General features: G+C 33.5%; 3 protein-coding genes across 3 annotated transcripts in view; all 3 read right to left on the bottom strand.

Moving 5' to 3' along the window:
• Window positions 1-3,405: 3,405 nt before the first annotated feature.
• Window positions 3,406-18,549, bottom strand: part of LOC100181612 (sushi, von Willebrand factor type A, EGF and pentraxin domain-containing protein 1) — a 22,626-nt gene continuing 7,482 nt past the window's right edge. The window contains exons 2-15 of the mRNA XM_026835229.1: window positions 13,569-13,647; window positions 13,150-13,293; window positions 12,690-12,768; window positions 12,149-12,246; window positions 11,586-11,684; window positions 10,974-11,156; window positions 10,390-10,479; window positions 8,685-8,864; window positions 8,255-8,362; window positions 7,785-7,920; window positions 7,146-7,297; window positions 6,677-6,805; window positions 4,889-5,023; window positions 3,406-3,819 (exon numbers count right to left, since the gene is read on the bottom strand). Of these exons, the coding sequence (XP_026691030.1) occupies window positions 3,557-3,819; window positions 4,889-5,023; window positions 6,677-6,805; window positions 7,146-7,297; window positions 7,785-7,920; window positions 8,255-8,362; window positions 8,685-8,864; window positions 10,390-10,479; window positions 10,974-11,156; window positions 11,586-11,684; window positions 12,149-12,246; window positions 12,690-12,768; window positions 13,150-13,293; window positions 13,569-13,638 (1,866 nt within the window). The 5' untranslated portion in view covers window positions 13,639-13,647 and the 3' untranslated portion in view covers window positions 3,406-3,556. The remainder of the gene's footprint in view (window positions 3,820-4,888; window positions 5,024-6,676; window positions 6,806-7,145; window positions 7,298-7,784; window positions 7,921-8,254; window positions 8,363-8,684; window positions 8,865-10,389; window positions 10,480-10,973; window positions 11,157-11,585; window positions 11,685-12,148; window positions 12,247-12,689; window positions 12,769-13,149; window positions 13,294-13,568; window positions 13,648-18,549) is intronic.
• Window positions 13,647-16,385, bottom strand: LOC113474389 (cleavage and polyadenylation specificity factor subunit 2-like). Its single transcript, XM_026835227.1, has one exon. It carries the CDS (start codon window positions 16,301-16,303, stop codon window positions 13,949-13,951), a length of 2,355 nt encoding a protein of 784 aa, XP_026691028.1. The 5' UTR covers window positions 16,304-16,385; the 3' UTR covers window positions 13,647-13,948.
• The window catches only part of LOC100181662, a 2,993-nt gene continuing 1,390 nt past the window's right edge, over window positions 16,947-18,549 (bottom strand). The window contains exons 4-5 of the mRNA XM_026835247.1: window positions 17,559-17,584; window positions 16,947-17,177 (exon numbers count right to left, since the gene is read on the bottom strand). Of these exons, the coding sequence (XP_026691048.1) occupies window position 17,177; window positions 17,559-17,584 (27 nt within the window). The 3' untranslated portion in view covers window positions 16,947-17,176. The remainder of the gene's footprint in view (window positions 17,178-17,558; window positions 17,585-18,549) is intronic.

The raw sequence follows: 18,549 nt of genomic DNA, 5'->3' as shown, positions 1-18,549 counted from the left end.
CAACGCTATTATAGTCGCGGGGCTACCACTAAATAATTCTGTAACTATTGGTGGTTTACCACCAAATGGGACGAGAAAAGTGAATGAAAACAGGTTTTATCTTACCCAAGCTCACTATAACTTATTTAGCCTGACGTGGCAGGGCAGATACAATCAATAAAACACGGGTGTTCTATTTCACATACTTCGTATCGCTTAGTAGAGTCACTGCATAGGCATAAGCAACTTGGTGGGTGGTCGTTTTTCTGTGTTTTATTTTTGACTGACAAATTTGACAACTCCTGCTGAGCCACGAAACGAGATTCCCTGGTTTAATAAGCGGCCATCCAACCATGGAGCTATGACATTGGTTAGAACCAGTGTCGCGGAAATCTGGTTCCCAAGAAATCTGGTTCCCATAGGCCAGAAAAAACTGTTTTATAAGGAATTCAAAACTATGCTGGTTGCGACTAAAAATACCAGTTGTTAGATGCGAAGTATTTTATACTCTAATTCTTTTTAAAGATTTATCTTCTTAACAAAAATGTATGCTGTATTTTAACATAAATTATACATAATACCGTATGACCAATGACTACTGCCCATATCACGTCATCGACAACAAATAAGGGCGACAAACCTTCATTTTTACATTAAATAGAATAAACTATCTAAAAACATGTCTACATGTATTCAAGTTAACTTCTGGGAACCAGATTTTTAGATTTCTGATAAAAATGCATTGTGTCTGCGCATGCGCAGTAGCCGATGGGAACCAGATTTCTTGGGTACCAAATTTCCGCGACACCGGCAATATATATTTTAACTCTGCGTGACGCATATTCATACTTTTAATACCAGTTGGATTAATATAAATATATACTCGCAAAATAACACAGTTTAGCATTAAACATATGTTAGATTGGGGTTAGGGTATGATGGATCACGTTTTCATTCTTTTACCGTCCTATTTGGTAGTAAACAAACAATATTTATAGAATTATATAGCCATATCTTCACAACTCTAAAAGAGCTTTGTTCTTTGTTTAAAACAAAATTAGAGAATTATATTATACTGGCAGAAACCAAATAAAACAACATTAAATACATTTTATCCAAGTTGGTTTTTATTTAACATAACACATTTTAACACAGTTACCCTGGTGTATATATAAATCACAAAACAAATACATGTAACAATATGCAGGTGTTCTAGAAATTTTAAGATATTTGTAAAAACAAGATTTGGAAAAAAAATGTTTTTTTAAATTTAATCAAATTTTTAAGGAAAAATAAATTGGACTTAGTACAAAGCCATACGCTTATAATTAATTCTCCAAAACTTTTTATATTTAGTGCTCTAAAATAATGGGACACTCTGTTTAAAATAGTAACAGGCACACATATAATAAGCATACAAATATACTGCAAAGAAGTACAAGTGGCAAAAAAACAGAATATTTTATCTTATTATTTTGAACTTTGTTCAGTACAATTTTTTATCTTTTAAATACAACTTTTTTCGGTCCTAACCGGGGAAAAAAGTAAATCGCAAAACAAGATTTTATCAACACTTGTAAGGTTAAAACTGGAAGCTATTACACTGTTCTGGTACCAATGTTCGTTTATGTATATACAGCACAAATAAATTTATAACTTATAGTACTACGATCCTAATAAAACACACAAAAAAATGTTTCTTAGTGTCCATTATTGGAGACAAGGTATTCAAGTTAGATAAAATTTAAAAACACAAAAAAATTGGTAGTGTAACTATAATACATGTGAATAGTACGCATATGATTATTTATAAACAAGACACAAATTTGTTAAAAATTGTATACTTTATATAGTATTATAGAAATTAAACTGTGGTAATTTTATAAAGTATTCTACTGCATTCTATATAGGTGGCCTATGGCAAGTCACAATAGCGTAGAATGTTCTTGAATTGCGAATATTGAAAATACAACTTTTAATGTTAAATAAAAACAACATTAAAGCAAGACTGAAACTTTGTTAAAGAGAATAAAATAATTAGTGTTTTTTTATTTCTGAGTGGACATAGTTGTGTAAGGCAGAAAATTTAACCCACAGTGTTTACATAAACTAATATGGCAGAAAGAATATTGCTAAACCATAATAGCATGGTCACACAATATTTTAAGAAATATTGGTATGAGACACGAGTATTAAACTGGCACGAATGGCATAGCTAGGTATCAGATATAATAAATATGAAATTTTTATTCTGGGTATCATTTTCTGTTTATTTAAGTTAAACAAAGTGACCATAGTATATAATTGGCAGGGTTGGGTTGTTAAAATTGTTCAAGAGTTATTAAAAAGCCCAGATACTGGTAACTCAGAAAGCCATTTCAGTGAGAATTACATTGCTAAAATTAAAAAGTGGCAAAACTGTATAGCTATGTTTTAGCATGTGTTTTTAATTAAAGAAAATAGCTGTACGAACCAATGGACATAAGCAAATGCAAAATATAAATAGAATTTACGCAAACTATCAGATTGCTTAAATAAAATGCCTTCACAGTTTAGCCACAAACAGCTATTCTTGCAAAGGTGATCTGACATTCAGATGAAAACATGAAACAAAGTTGTCAGAAGGGCTACATACAATGTTATGATATATGGGGTGTTTCTTACTGATGATCCAGCTGTACTTTTACGAGACTCAATTGTAGTGATAATGCCTAAGGGTGGGGACGGTTGAAATACATAAGTTACTAAATGAATAAATACATAAATGGCCGATTTTGTGATCCTAAAATTAATTTTACGAACAATCTTAAAGGTTTTTTTAAACTGGAGTTTCAATGTTTTTAGATAATTTATCACTGTAATTGTTTGTAAGTTATAATGATAGCAAAGCAATAATTTGGACAGTGAATTCTACAAGCTATCATTTAACACATATATTCCATTCCATACACTGACATATACATACTTCATATAATGTTACACACCAACATGCTACATACCACACCAGCATAACATCTCATTCACACATGCCAACAGCAAGCCAAAATGCAAATAAAGTGATAAAATAAAGGCTTATAACAGCAAGCAAGCTGAAAGGCAAAAAGCCTTGACATGATGCAGAAAAACAATATCTGTTTGCAGCATTTTTAGAAAATACTGCATTTTAGCACAGCTAAACAAACTGTGATAGTGAACATTCTAACTTTAGCAGCAATAGAAAAAAGGCCTAGCAGAATGATCATTCAAAATATTAAAATATTTGAATTTTAACTGTTTTGTTGGGTGCCTGGAAATTCAGCTTCCTTCCCTACAAGTTTGCTGGGCCTTTTTTGTTTGCACAGAACCTGGAAACAGCCACCCCAACTCCAGCAACCAAGCCTACAAATGCTGCTACACCAAGTCCAACTCCCAGCCATGTCCTCCAACCTATGATATCGCATGAATAAAAGAAATAACATTGCAGCAAATTAGTAAATTAAGCTCATGCACACAGAGCAGCAGTAATAAAACTTTGCAAAAATAAAATTGGAATAAAAAATTAAGAAAAATTCGAACGAAAATTTAAAAAGGTTTTATCTCAGGCAATTGAGACACTAGGTGGAGAAGTCACATCATCATTGTTCGTGACATCATCATCTTTTATGACATCATTCGCCCCAACCATCGTGGGAGTATCAACATTAATATTAAAGGTCTTTAATTCTTCATTGAACAAAACATCTTTGTTTGAACTTTCCTTTCCAGGTGTGCAGTAAAGTACGAGCAGAAGCAACAGAAACCCAACGATGGGAACCACAAACCCACTTCCCAACGAAATGAGGAACCATTTTAAATGGTCAGCTACCAAAACACAAGATACATGTCCACCTTTTTGCCATACCAGGTTAAAGAAAATAAAACCATGCGATTTCAAGTAATCAACACGCGCTACTAAACAGGCGCTGCATTCTGTGATTTCTAACATTCATTTTACCACTAAGCAATTATAGAATAAATAATTGGAATTTGTTAAGAAGAAACAAAAGCAAAACTTAAACGAAAATGAAAAATTATTTATGAAGTAAAGAAGATGAAAAATTAAACCAAACATTTTCAGCCAACTGCGAGCACAAAATGTAACATACAATACATGCAACGGTTTCCTCCATCCACAAACCCCAGTCCCTCACTTCACATTCTGCAATTTTTTAAAACACAGACTGGTATGCAGCCCCCACTCCCTTTTTTTAAATTAAATTACTTGCTTTGTTAAGTTTGTTTACATAGTATTTTTAAAAGACGCACCTTCAAGCACTATCCTAGTAGGAAAAAAATTACCCTTAACCAAAGTTTAAAATAGAATATTCATTAGTTATAACTAAGTATAGCTGCAAATCACTTTGTAATTTAGATATTACCTTACTGTCACATACCTCAGCTAATAGTTCAAATACTCAATACACTTCAAACTCACTGTCTAGTATATCCTATGGCCTGAATGCCAAGGAATAAAGTAACTTACTTTCTGGAACATTTTCCTCTCTAAGATTTCTTCCTTCAATTGCCTTACCTTGAATAACTGGGAAGAACATAAACTCAACTATTAACCTAAACAACTAAATATACTCCTCTTTCTGCTACCAGGCATAATGCAATATAGTATGTGAACGTTTTGAACTCCTCTGGTATAAAAATACCCTAATGATGTCTTGCTAAATAACAAACAGAACTTTGGAATAAAAATAATAATTTTACACCAGATGAGCCAAAGCGTCTTAACAATAAAAATGGTATTCTTAAATCTTAAACAACACTAAAAAGCAATCAGCATTTGCGGCTGTAAAGTGTTAATTTTTTGCTTGCTTCAAATAAATTATAAACTAAAACTGAAAAACAAAGGAAACTGAAAATAACTAAACACTTGACTTACTGTGAGTTTGGTGAGTGGTAACCACTGGTTTAAGGGTGGTTTGTTGTTGTGAACCATTATTTGGTAATCGTGGATTAATGTTACTCACTACCATTACTTTAGTAGTAGTTGTTACTACTTCAGTAGTGGTTGGGCCTTTGAAAAAATTTAGGTTTAACAATTTAGATTTTCGGGGTGGCAAGTTTTTAAAGTAGGAACTAGTACCCAGCCATCCATATTTTAATTAATCAAATCGCTCTGTTACGCTTCCGTGACAACCCAATGCTATAAGACGCATGTCCAAATAGTAAACCAATTAAGTCGCAGAAAATGAACCCCCAACCAAAGCTTACACTACAGAGTGATGATCAAGAATGGCTGCATACTATATGGGATTTTATTTAAAGTGTAACTGAGATGAAATAGGCAACCCAAGGTCATTGGATTGAAGTTGGACCCCAAAACAGGAAAATATAGATGATGCATAGTTGTAATACAACAGACTATAAAATTTAAATTCTGGCTGCATTAACAGTGGCAGTATGGTTACGCAGCAAAAGTACGGATTTGCATTTTTCATAGTGAAACATATTTGAAATATATTTTGAAAAACAGTTTTAAACACACAGAGCAAATATGTTAAGTTCTACCAAGCGTTCAATTTATTTTAAACATACAAACTCTATTACTCTAATTTTAGTTGCAAAAACAAAACAAACTCTAATCAAAAGTGTAAGAAAAACTTATTACATGCAACAATGTAAGAAAAACTCTTTACATGCAACAAGCAAATAGGATTGCTGTTTGAAATTAACCCTTTGGGGACGAAATGGGCAAATTGTTTTCTAAAACATGGGTTCGAGTATTATAAGTTTAGCTACAGTCAGTTTTAACTCACAGGATTGGTTTTGTTTAAAAGGAAAAATATTGTTCAATAAGCCGCAAGAAAACACGTTTGGTAGATTTAAATATTGCTTTAACAAGCTCAACAAAACAACTTTCTGACCAACCAATATCCGCAAAACCCTGTTTTAAAAAAAAAAGTTTTTTTACGTATGATGATTATGATACAAAGTGTCTCTTAGGGATATTTTTTTACTTAATTTGTTGTTTGTTTTATGTTTTACAGTTTTATAGTGGTTTGTTTTTAAAATAGTTATACCTGTTCAAATTATTTTTAAATTAAATGTTTCTTTTCGTGATAGTTTTAATTAAGAACTTTCTCTAAATAATGCTGACAGTTATTTTACTGATGTTTTTAAGTTTTATTGAAGAATAATTGTCACACAAATTTGTAGCTATTTATTTTTTGTGTAGTCTATTAAAAAAAGTCAAATAGAGATGTGTTTAGGGCCTAAACATAGCTCTACTTCACTTTTTTTTTAACTAAAGGGTGTTGTCACCAAAAATATTGCAGAAAAGTTTTGTACTGATCAACTTTGATTATTTAAAATTAGCATGTGAATTTATTAGATTAACACTAAAAATAAAAATATAGGATATTGCCACATCCCCAAAGGATTAAACATATAAAAGCAAATAGCAAATTTATTATACTGCAATAGTGCAATTACTTGCCATTTTAATTTTTTTTAAATATTGCCTCACAGGTAATTGCAATAAAAATTATAAACTAACATTTTATATTAAACGCATGCAGTGTCATTAGTTGAATTAAATTTGGGTAAAAAAAACAAAACAAAGGTATAAATGCAATACTTTAATTTATCTAATTTATTCTTTAAGTTTTTTTTTACTGTTATTGTAAATTTACTGTCAAAAACTGAGCACAATTTGTTAACTGCGTACCTGGTTTAGGAGTGGTTACTATTGCTGGTGCTGTTGTTGTTGTGGCCAGTGGTGTTCTTGAACTTGTTGTTGTTGTGGCTTGAGTTGTTGGAGATTCAGTTGTTGCTGTTGTTGTTGCAACACCAGGGCCTTTGATTTTATTAAAGTATGTTGAAAATGTTTCAAAGCAATCACACACAAAGTTACATATGTGGTAACTCGTAAGCAGGCACGGGGTGTATGAAACAGAAAACCAGTGTATAAAGACTATCAATGCTCATAAACAGGTAAACAAATTCTTTTAGAAAGAAAACATGTTTTACCATTTAATTATAACGCTTCCTACAAACACTACATCCTAATTAATAAAGAACTTAAAAATGAATAATTTTTTAATTTGAAAAAACCTGTAAAGACTTTAACCTGATCAAATACGTTCTCAACCTCAGTGAGACTTGAACCAGGAAACATATAGTTACAAAACACTTACACGAATCCAAGGGCAGCAGTTTCACTCCATCGAGCTGAATATTAACACCAGCTAATGATTGCACTTTAAATATGAATCGAACAGCAGCAATATTCACACGAACTCTAATGCTTGTCCATGCAGAGTTACTCAAGATAGCATCCCATAATGATCTAAATGTATATTTACTATTAGTGATCCTACTCTACATGTACTTGTTCCAGGATCTAGGATTTAGACCAGACTTTTTTATAAACCCCTAATTTAGAAATGCCAATGAAATATTTGTCCAGCATGTAGCACAGTTGGTTAGCGCGCATGCCTCTAGAATTGGAAATAGATAGCTACTATGAGTGAAAACAAATCAGTTAATGCTAGTAAAATCAGATTATGAAATTAAAATTTAGTAATTTTAATTGAAATGTACATTTAAATTTGTTGTGCCGAAAGATCAACCTTTAGATAAAGTATGTCTAGAAACAGAAGTGGAATAAAACACTGTGTTATAACTTCTGCAGTTACCCTGCCAAAACTGGGTTTGGGATAATGGGCCAAATCTGGCCAAATCCCAGATCCTCCTTACCCAATTAAATACCTTGCCACACGAGGATAAAAAAGTGACCTGCATTCATTAAATTATAAATATTATTGTTTACGTACGCTCCAGTACTAGACGTCACTGAAAATGTTGTCCCAGCTGCTTGTGAGACAACCCTATAATGGAAGTTAAGGCAAACACTGCTAGATATTGGAGCTGAGCTAAGAGTGGCGGTTCCAGTAGCTTTCATGAAACTTCCTGAATTGAATATGAAATTTACAAAGGTGCCTTAATGGATATGTGTGGGTACTGGAATAGGTTATTATACCCTATGTAAAAAGTTTGGGTACACAATACACATAAATAGGGTAGAGTGATGAAACTGCAATGTTAGACAAGTAATAACTTGTGATTTGGTCTAAATAACACCCTTGCTGAGCAAAACAGATAAAAAAAACATTGTTAATACCAACTTGTATAAATTATGAAGCATAATTAAATATAACTGATTGAAAAAGGCAACTTTTACAGCAGCAAATTTCAAGACAAAGATTTTATGGTAACAATCATAAGTTTGGACTAAACTACATACCTGGTATTCCATTATAGGTCCCACTACCACTACCCTCCCGTACCCAGCCAACATTGGTGTAACTGCATGTTCTTCTTGCTGGTATTTCAAACTCACAATCTTGACTTACTGTGGGAGTATATGGGTGAATATAAAGACAAATTCATTGTAGTGATTTTAAGTATATATATATAATCTATGTGTATGGTATATATATTGTACATGGTCTAGACTCTAATCAGTGGGTTGAATGTATTTTATGTTGATCAAAAATGTCCTAAGATCACTCAATATTTTGTACAAATAAACAAAAGTTAAAGCAAACAAAAGATAAAAAAATATTTTGTGTATGAGGTCCTGCAGTGTGGCCCACCATGGGACCTTGGATTTGGGACAGAAAGAAATCTTATTACAGTAAACTAACTTATAAAATATTAAATATCAACATTACCAATGCATACTGGTGTCTCTCCCCACTGCCCATCTGCACCACATGTCCGAGTACTTGACGTAACGTCAGCAAGTTTATATCCAGCATTACATGTATATGTAGCAACAGTGTTGTACGGCTGAGCACTCCTTTTGTCCACCCTCCCATTTGTCGGCGCCGTAGGTGTATTGCATGTAACGACTAAAAATAATAGTTGCGACTTATTATCCGAATATCACTCTCTTCTTTTCACAAGTGGGCGCTCTTATTAAGTTTAAAATTTTGAAAAAATACACAAAGAAAGACTTTAAATTGGTAATAAGTGTAAAACAAATTACTTAAATACTGAAAATACCTTTATAAACATATAAAACACTAGTAAAAACATCTTTCCCAAATTAGGTAGGTTGTATACGCTCTTTCGTACTGTTTGCTATGGTCGGCTCTGTGGTGTAACGGTTAGCATGCTGCTTTTAACCTCTTTGTTTCGTTCTTACTGGGTTTGAGTCCCGCACAGGGGGGGTTGGGGGTTTAAGTTTTATGTGTGTAAACTGTAAAACTAACTGTTAGTAAACGATTTTTTATAAAATATTGAAATACCATACCAATACACGTTTTATATGTCACAAAAACGACGTTTTTTAAAAGTCCCCAGAAAATAATAAAAAAAAAATGAGCGCCCACTTGTGAAAAAAGAGAGTGATATTCGGATTATAAGTTGCATGTAAAAATAATTTTGGTGATTATTTATATTCAAAAATATTAGATTAAACTAAACTCAGGTAAAATTAGGAAATTTTGTAGTGATGTATTTTTACAAGAAGACCTCTTATCCCTTGGCAGTCACTTATGAAGTGTAGATCATTGTGTTAAAAATTTTAAAATGCAGGGGAGGCAAGGATAAATGCTTTTTTCTATTAAACATATCTAACTTATTGCCTTTATTGGTTGTTATTTTAACTGATTAATACAGTGTCAACAACTCAAGGATAGGCCTGCCTACTTTAGGTTTGGCACCTATGTGATGTAGATTTATTTTGTTGTGAGGCAAAGAATATTGTGTATGATGTCATAAGTCATAAACGAGATTAAATCATCTGCGAGACGGCAAGAGGAAGTGAAACCACCTGACAATTCATGTTGCATGTAACAATTGAGTGTGTGACAATGAATCAGTTTACGCAACACTTTCTTATGACATCACAATCTATGTGTTAGGTATTTTTGAATATTACACGTTATACACAAGTCACACCATTTTTGACTAAATCCACACTTTTATCCTAAAATAGAGCCACAAAACAAACAGAAACATGACATGTTGTAAGTATTTTAGTCACCAAGTCACTGTAATGCTTACTTTGTGATAAAAATTAAAACTGCACATTTTGTTTAACTGGTTTATTACACTTTTACTACTTAGCAACTATGTTTAAGATTTTGTTATTATTATCAAAATATGCATGCATTCACTGGGATCAATTATAATATGCTATGGCTATATGAATAACCTGGGCACACAGTAACAGTAACAGGTTAAATGGTGACATTTTTCCTAAAAAGCACCCTGGTTTTATAAAAGATAGGCACCTATAATTCTAAGGTTAACTAAGCTTGTAAATGTAGTATAGGCTACACTGTATAGCTAATAATAAAAGTAAGCTTATAACTATTTGCTCCTACAGTCCTTTAACTAATTAATGTAAAATATAAACAGATATCTTACTTGTGCATTGTGGTTCAGCGTCCCAAACAAATTGTCCAGCTGCATTTTGATCGCATAACCTCGTACGAACAGTGTTTTGTGGCTGATAACCTATTTATAAGGTTTCTACTACTTTACAATTTGAAAAAATCGATAAAAAACAAAAATTTAATTAGGACATTCTATAAAGTTATAAAATTAAGGTCCAATGTTTTATCATGTGGATAGTCCATATTTATATGATATTCTTTTTTTTATATGATATTCTATAAGGATATTCTTGTGATAAATTCCCCTAACTTTATTGAGTGCCTCAGCAAAACAAATCACATGCAATTGTTAAAGTGGCTTTATTACCTTACTTACAGATTAGGGTCGCCATTACTTCAGATAGCATAGGTTTCAACACACTTTTATTAAAAGAGTTCAATGTTCATTGTTCATACCAAAACTTAGTGTTTCAGTTATAAAATTACAAATTAGGTTTTAATATTCAACTTCAAAAAACTGTTGAATCAACAATGATATTAATCAAACCTGTGTCACTTGTTTAAACTTTTTTTTAATGCGAAATGAAGTGTGAAGGATATGCTGTAATTACTTACCTGTGTTACAAATATATCTTGCACGAACACCGTATTCCCTTGAGGGTAAAGTAATCTGTGTTGAGGTGCTATTCTGTAGTTCGGAACATCTACCAATTAAACATTGAAACTGTGGTTGAGACCAAGAGAAATTAGCCAGACATGTTAGTTGGAGAATTACTCCTGGATCAACTGGTGTATAACCTGTCATAGAATGGTTTACAGAAATCAAGAATCTCAAATTATAAACAATATGCATTAACTGTTTGTAAAGGTATTTAAAAGTGAAATAGTATAAGACAATATAATATACCTGAATACAGTCCATTTAAAGGTAAACATTATGACAATATTCACAAAAATATATATTATAAAGAAGAAGTGTCTTTTAAAGCCACAATAGGTTCCTATATTCTAAATGGTTGACTCTTGTTCTTGTGCAAGTACAGAAGTACTAGATAAAGTCAGTGGTTGTTACAAAAATTTATATAAGCCACACAACACACTTGAATACAGATTATAATGGACCAACACTGACACTGGTATCAATCTCAGGTCCCCTGATGGCCTGATGTGACTCGTCATAGGGTCCCACATACCCACCCTTCGATTAGAACAGAAAACAGCACCCACCTATACTGCAAGCATAAGGCAGTTGATGTCCAACTAAATATCCAGTTTCAAAAGTTGTGGGAGTAGCATTCCGTGTATTTGGGCCAGGAGGACAAGCACCTGGTATAAAGAAAAGTCATTATTAATTGCTTTTTAACAAAGCTACTGCACATATTGAAACTGTGTTGGGTTGCAGATATATCTTAGTTCGCATTTCTTAGCACAATAGTTGCGAATGAAACGTTTTTCTGCACAAAACAATCGATTTGCAACAATCATACTGGGAAATGGTAACCACTGTTTTTATCGCTTAAACTTATTTACCAAGATATTTCAGTGAATCAAGGGTTTCTGTGAAATGGCACTCACTGACTCACAGAATACAATTAATTATATGTAGTTTTGATGGCTTGCTTAAGTATAAAGGTTCCGAACCCTGAATTACAACTGATGGTTACAAATAAGGGTACCCCAGAAAATGTTAACAAAAGTTTAAAATATACCACTGGATAAAGCCAAAGCAAACAAATTTTAAGCCGGGCAACTCTATCAACAATATTGATTAATATACAAAGACAACTCACGTTGGCAATGTAGTTGAGTGCCCGACCATTTCCTATCTGAGCGGCAAGAACGACTGTCAGATCCATTCAATTTAACATAGCCGTCAGCACAAGTTAACCTAAACCACAAACCAATATATTAGTTACTTATCCACAGAACATCATTTGGATTGATTAACAAATGTTGAATTTATATTAATACAGAAGTTAAAAGAAAACAGCTTTGTTATTCTTGTTTTTAAAGCTTAACAGAGCATTAGTATAATAAACCACATTGCCACGGCAAAACCTTATTTAAAGCTAAATATTAGCTGTATATTAATTCTCAAACAATATCCAATCGCATACTATTTTTCTTTAGTAATGTTCTGATACAACTTAAAAATAAAATGTTTACAATATTGTTGGAACTTCATTCATCTTTATATTGTTTATTTTCTAGCAAATTAAAGAGGTGACATGATTTTACATGTTTAGACATGATTTTACAAGTTACTACATATGCAACTTTGTGATACTTCCAGAGTAATATTATTATACTACAAGTTTTAAAGGCACTCACGTTATGAATTCATTATAAGCTGTCCCTTCTACTCTGCGGTTTACATTAGGTATCTCAGGTGGCAGGTCACAAGTTGCGGCTAAAAATATCAAAAGGTTTTTTTATATAATGTTAAACTTTAAAAAATGTAGGCAATGATAGTTCGATAAACCATACAATGAAAACAAGGATATAAAATGTTTACAGATCTATGCATGGGAGAATATTCAGGGCGCAATATGCGTTTGCTTAAATTTTTTTCTGCTTGTTTGTACAGGCCTAGTAAAACTTGGTTTTTATTTAAAACTGAGGTTCAAAACATGGTATATCATTCCATCATTTCCATGTAACCTAAAAAGTCACTAATAGGTAGATTGTCATTAGATACCAGTTTTATGTGCCATGAATTTTGAGTGGCACGAAGCCACTTCTGTGACACAGATTTTTAAGGTGAGAGTGAAGCGTTTAGCCGTTTACTTACCTTTATTAAAGCAAGACAATCCACATGATCCATCACACCAACAATCTTTACTGGGCCCTGTGCAATTTGCATGTGCAATGCAAGCTTTCTTGCATGTTCTTCCTGGCTCAAGAAGGCTCAAATCTCTTGCTCCACAGTTCTCCACTGCAGCGAGAAAACATTTATCAGAGTAAAAACATGGATTTTCATTATTATCATAAAGAAAACATAAATTTTCTTTATTACTATAAAAAAACACAGATTGTTTGGTACATTTAATACAAAAACAAACATTTCATTTAGGGGACTTGTAAAACACAAATGTGTCTCTTACTTTAAAGAAGAGGTTTGTTTGGTTTGACCAAAAACGAAAAGCGTAAACAATAACAATAATAATATAATATACACATAAAATGTACAACATTGCAACAAAAACTTACCCTGCCCGTTAACCAGATGCAGTAGAAGCAAACTGAATATAAGAAGATATAAAAATACTATTCGATTCATTAAAATACTCTGAAATTCATACAAAATGTTTTAGAAAAAAAATTCTAATTAAATGTGAATTTTTGTGGTAATAGTGTAAGCACTTATTCAGTAGTGTTGCCTTAAAGTTAACTTGGAATAGGTTAAAAATTAAGTAGAAAAAAACATACCCATCACTGCAAAGCACCACTGAATAGATTTAAACTGGTTGGCAAAATATTCAAGGAAACTTTATTACTGGCTGAAAAAGTATTTGAATAATTCATTATCAATGCACGAAACCAAATAACAAGGCAGCACTTTGAACTATATGAACTATAGGTTCACAATTTTACACCACAGCGTATTGTTGATAGAGTAAATCACGTATTGCGTAATATTCCTCAGTGAGTGTCCCCTCCAAGTCAATGTGTCCTTGTTGGTTTCTCCTGATTGCTAACATGTTGTTGCACACCAACACACCACCAATGAATTCTGCCTGATATCCTTCTTTAGTTAATACTTGCTTGAAATCTGACAACCGTAGCTCATTAATGAAACAAGTTTGGTGTCCAGGAGTATCTTCAATGCTCAAAGGCTCCAAAGATGGTATGATATTTGCTACTTGAGTATTTATAGCATTAGAACTCTTTTGTGAGGCAATAATATCCTCACCATCATGGTCCATAGTAAATTCTTCTTTATCAGCAATTTCCTTTGCTTCTCGTATTTGTGAATCAGTCAAAACTTTAGAAGAATCATTTACATTTTCCGAACAGTCGACCTTAGCATCAATCCAACAAATTTCTGAATCTCGTGCGTTAGAGAATCTTAGGGTTCCAACTAAAGAGTCTTTTAACTTAACTTGGTATATATGCCTTTCTTTTGTTGTATCGACCACTTCATTCACAGCAGGGGTGAACACTTCAACTCCTGATGACGTCAGTGCTTTACGAATTGCTTCAGCATAATATTTTGTTGTCTTAGTATCCGCTCTTACCACAATGACTTCGCGAGGTTTAATTTGCTGAATTATCTTGAGCATTGATTCTCCATCAGAACGACCTTCAAAATCAATGAAAGAAATTGTGCATTTCATTTCAATAAACACAGTTTCAGTGACACATTTAGTAGGAGCTTCTTCCACCACAGATTGGAGAGGGTTTGAGTCTGTTTTATCAACTTCCATCTTTGTTTTAATTATTTCCGCCTTTACTTCCTCATCTACTTGAATAATGTTGGACATCCTGAAGTCATCTGGGTTGATTATCTCGCCGTATTCATCCCATTTTATCCTAGGTTCAATGAATGGATACATGGGAAAAGTTTTCTTTAGTTGCTTAAAAAAGCTACCACTCTTTTTCGGCACCTCGTTTGGAACAATGAAATCATGGCGATTCTGAATGGTGTTGACAGGTTCCTCTGCGTCACTTTCATCGCTGGATTCTTCCTCAAAAACCTTTACTTCAGTGGCTTTTTTCGCAGCTCGATTGCGCTCATACTGATCAAGCTCTTCTCCAATAATTGGAACTCTTTTTTTCATTTCTAACTTGAGCCTTGAAACAGTTGGGTCATCAACAAGAGTCCTTGATAATGTTCCTTTTGTGCTTCTGCTGGTTATAATGACTGTATTGCGTGGATCTGCAGCCCACCTGATAAACAGTTGCCGCGCAAAACCACATTCCATATCTGCTGTACTTGCAAGCACACATTTCGGCTGTGGTACTTGTGCCAGGTCCCCAAGGTTGTGGCAAAGTTTAAGATGCTTAAAGTGGAAAGGGTTGTTCCTTTGATCAGTAAAGGAGTTGATTATTTTGTCACTCATCCATTCCACCATAAACTTTGCAAACTCGACCACATTGTAAGTCACATTGTTGATCATGGCAAGGGAATAAGCGCACAGACCAGATCGTGTGTCTCTCCACAACTGATCTAACAAAATAGCAAGTTCGAGCACTCGACCTGCCGTATCAACTGCGATTAAAACATTCCCATCTCCCCTCATTGTCTCAATAATCCTAGTCAGCAACTGTTCATCACGAAGTTTACGCCTTGCTTGCTGATACATTGCATTATAGCCATCAGTTATCATCAACTGAGGGGGTTTTCCACTCCATGTTTCACCACTGCTTTCAAAGAGAGAGCATCCGTTCAAGTGACGTTCTCTTTTATGGTTAAAATCAACGGCGTATACAATCTCTCCCTCTTCATCATCTTTAATTATCTTCCAAGCTGTCCCTCCTATCATATGACCAGCATGTACAGGGGTGATTGACAGCCCAAGCCCTTTGTCTTTTAAGGTTATTGTCTGGTTGTGTTTAACTTGTGTTATCTTATCAAATGCACTGTCTACATCATCAAGTGTAAACTTGTCAAAATCCTCAATATTATGATGGGATTGGTATAAATCATACAGAAACATCTGACCCATTTTATAAACAGGCACAGTGGCGTAAATTGCGCAGTTCAGCCCAATTTTTCCAGCCAGATATGGCAGTGCACCAATATGTTGGATATCGGGGAATGTTAGCAGCATCGCATCAACTTGAGAAATGTGTTTCATCACATTGTTTATTACATCCATATCAAAATCTTCTGACCAACCACAATCAAGCAGAAAAGTAAACTCATCAACTTGAAGAAGGTAACAGTTTGGTCCTTCATTCAATGCCCCAGCTAGTGGGGTAAATTTGATAATGGACGTCATACTTTTGCACTTGTTAAGCACAATTAAAGACCTAATTAAACTATGAAACTTATACTGTACATAAGTATACTACCATAGTAACTACATGCTGAAAATAATAGTGCATCGTTAAATATTCACTTTTCACAGTCGCAACAACTTGTCTCTGAAATGTTAGTGTAAAATATATTTAATATTTACTACTCAGTCTGTCAGATGTTGGTTTGGTATTACTTTATCCAACCATTTATATTAATCCCTAAAACGTTAATAACATTTGTGCGTTAGTGCGTATACATATTTTTAAAATTGATAGGTGTTAAATGCTATAATGGTAATACTATCTTTAGATTCTTTTACGTATATTACCTGAATGTGCATTTGCTAACAGTTTAAATATTTTTAATGTACTTAACATATCAAGTCATAATTCAGCAATTATATAGCAATAAGTCATGTGATATAATTAGAAACGTGATTTGGTATATTGACTGCGCTAAGCGCAATACAATGCACACCCTATTAATTGTTAGGAAATGCTATTTCTATTCTATGCAATCTTTCCCGCCCTTTGGTCATAAACGGAAAGCTGTCGCATATATCCGTTTGGATGTACAACGTATAAACTACTGCAAGATTAATTTACAAAATTAAAGATACAAAATTGAGCTAAAAACAATACCGTTTATTTGCATTCAAAATTATGAAGTTTACACCGACCTAAAATTGAAACTTTGGATGTACAGTTCTAAACATAAAGAAAACTATTCAAATTCAATGGTTATATTTATAAAAACGTTCCGATATACATTATATCCCAATAAATGTACAGTTCTACTCAAAGCAGTTATTCGACTCCATCGAACCGACTCGTCTTCACCTTTTATTGTATTATCTGAATAGGGTAATTGGTGAGGTTATTATTTACACCAAAAACATATAAGTGCGCGGCTTAACATGTAGTTTAGGTAATATTGAATTAATCAGGACCACCCATTAGGTTAGAAGTGTAGGCCTATCGTCCAAGACTCCTAAGTACACACACGTGACCACAAAGGTAGCAGCACCGTAGGCTACCCGGTATCCATTGTTTAAGATGCGAGCGCTCCAACCACTGTGCTACAGTGCAAGGAAAAAAAGTGTGGAACGAAACAGAGTAGCCTACATGTATTATGTACAACCCTGGTTTCGAGATGGCTGGGCCTTGGATAACCCTGGTCTAACTAAGTATATATATCCACTATTTGGATTTTTATAGATATTTTACGCAACTTACCACGAAATCTCTACGTTGACTTCACTCTGCAAATAAATTTTATTGTTTAATATTCTTAACTAAGTATATATATATATATAGTAGGGCGGGGGAAAATGCGACACCTCTTTATTCTATTTTCTCGTCCCATTTGGTAGTAAACAACGAATTATAAACCGTCTTCTCACAACTCCCATGGACCATTGTTAATTATTAAAAACACGATTAGCATATTGGAATATTACATGTTAAAGATATCCCATCTTACCCCATGGTACGAAATATCAGGAAGGGGGAAGATGGTCCAAGCTTTTACCATCCTATTTCACCCACAAAGTAACATACAAGGTAACTCGTAAGCTGGCACGAGGTGTTAAACCCGTGTGATAACGACTGTCGTTTTCCAGCCACGCGAGGATAAAGTAAGTTACATTCATTCATTCATTCATTTGGTAGTAAAAAAATCTACAGACGCACTAAACTGTATTCTTACAACCAAGAGAGTTGTTAACTGTTATAAACACAAATATAAAATACAGGATAATATGTGCTAAAACGCTATACATATCATACCCCAGTAATGCTACGTTATTCTGCCTAATCACATAGATGCTTTAGGTTTTATAATACAGTTATAGCTACACACAACAGTCAAAGTTGTGAGCTTTTATGGGGGACAATGAACCGTTATAAATACCGCGGTAATTCAAACATGTGCCAAGCACACATAACACAAGTCAGTTATCTATTGTGGAGTGTTATACCTATTAGTCACTAAATTATTTAGCATACGTTAACGCCCTGTTTAAATTTGCGTTTCTTCATTTGATCATCTAAGAATAAAACGGTTCGATAAATGACTCATATGATAAACAGTAGACTATATTGTGAGTTACGCTATCACTCCAATATGATTATCCCACCTAAGAAAATATTTGGTAAGTCTTTTTTATCACTGGCTGCCCACCACAAGAATCAAAGATCTATGACTTTATTAAATTAGGAAAAATAT

The sequence above is a fragment of the Ciona intestinalis genome, chromosome 7, assembly GCF_000224145.3.
Source record: "Ciona intestinalis chromosome 7, KH, whole genome shotgun sequence".
NCBI classification, from domain to species: Eukaryota; Metazoa; Chordata; class Ascidiacea; order Phlebobranchia; family Cionidae; genus Ciona; species Ciona intestinalis.
The sequence above is the reverse complement of the archived record's forward strand: the minus strand, read 5'-3'. Positions and strand labels throughout refer to the sequence as shown.

What these genes read in the sequence shown, in the direction of transcription:
- LOC113474389 (XM_026835227.1), bottom strand. Translation starts at nt 16,303, where the DNA reads ATGACGTCCATTATCAAATTTACCCCACTAGCTGGGGCATTGAATGAA.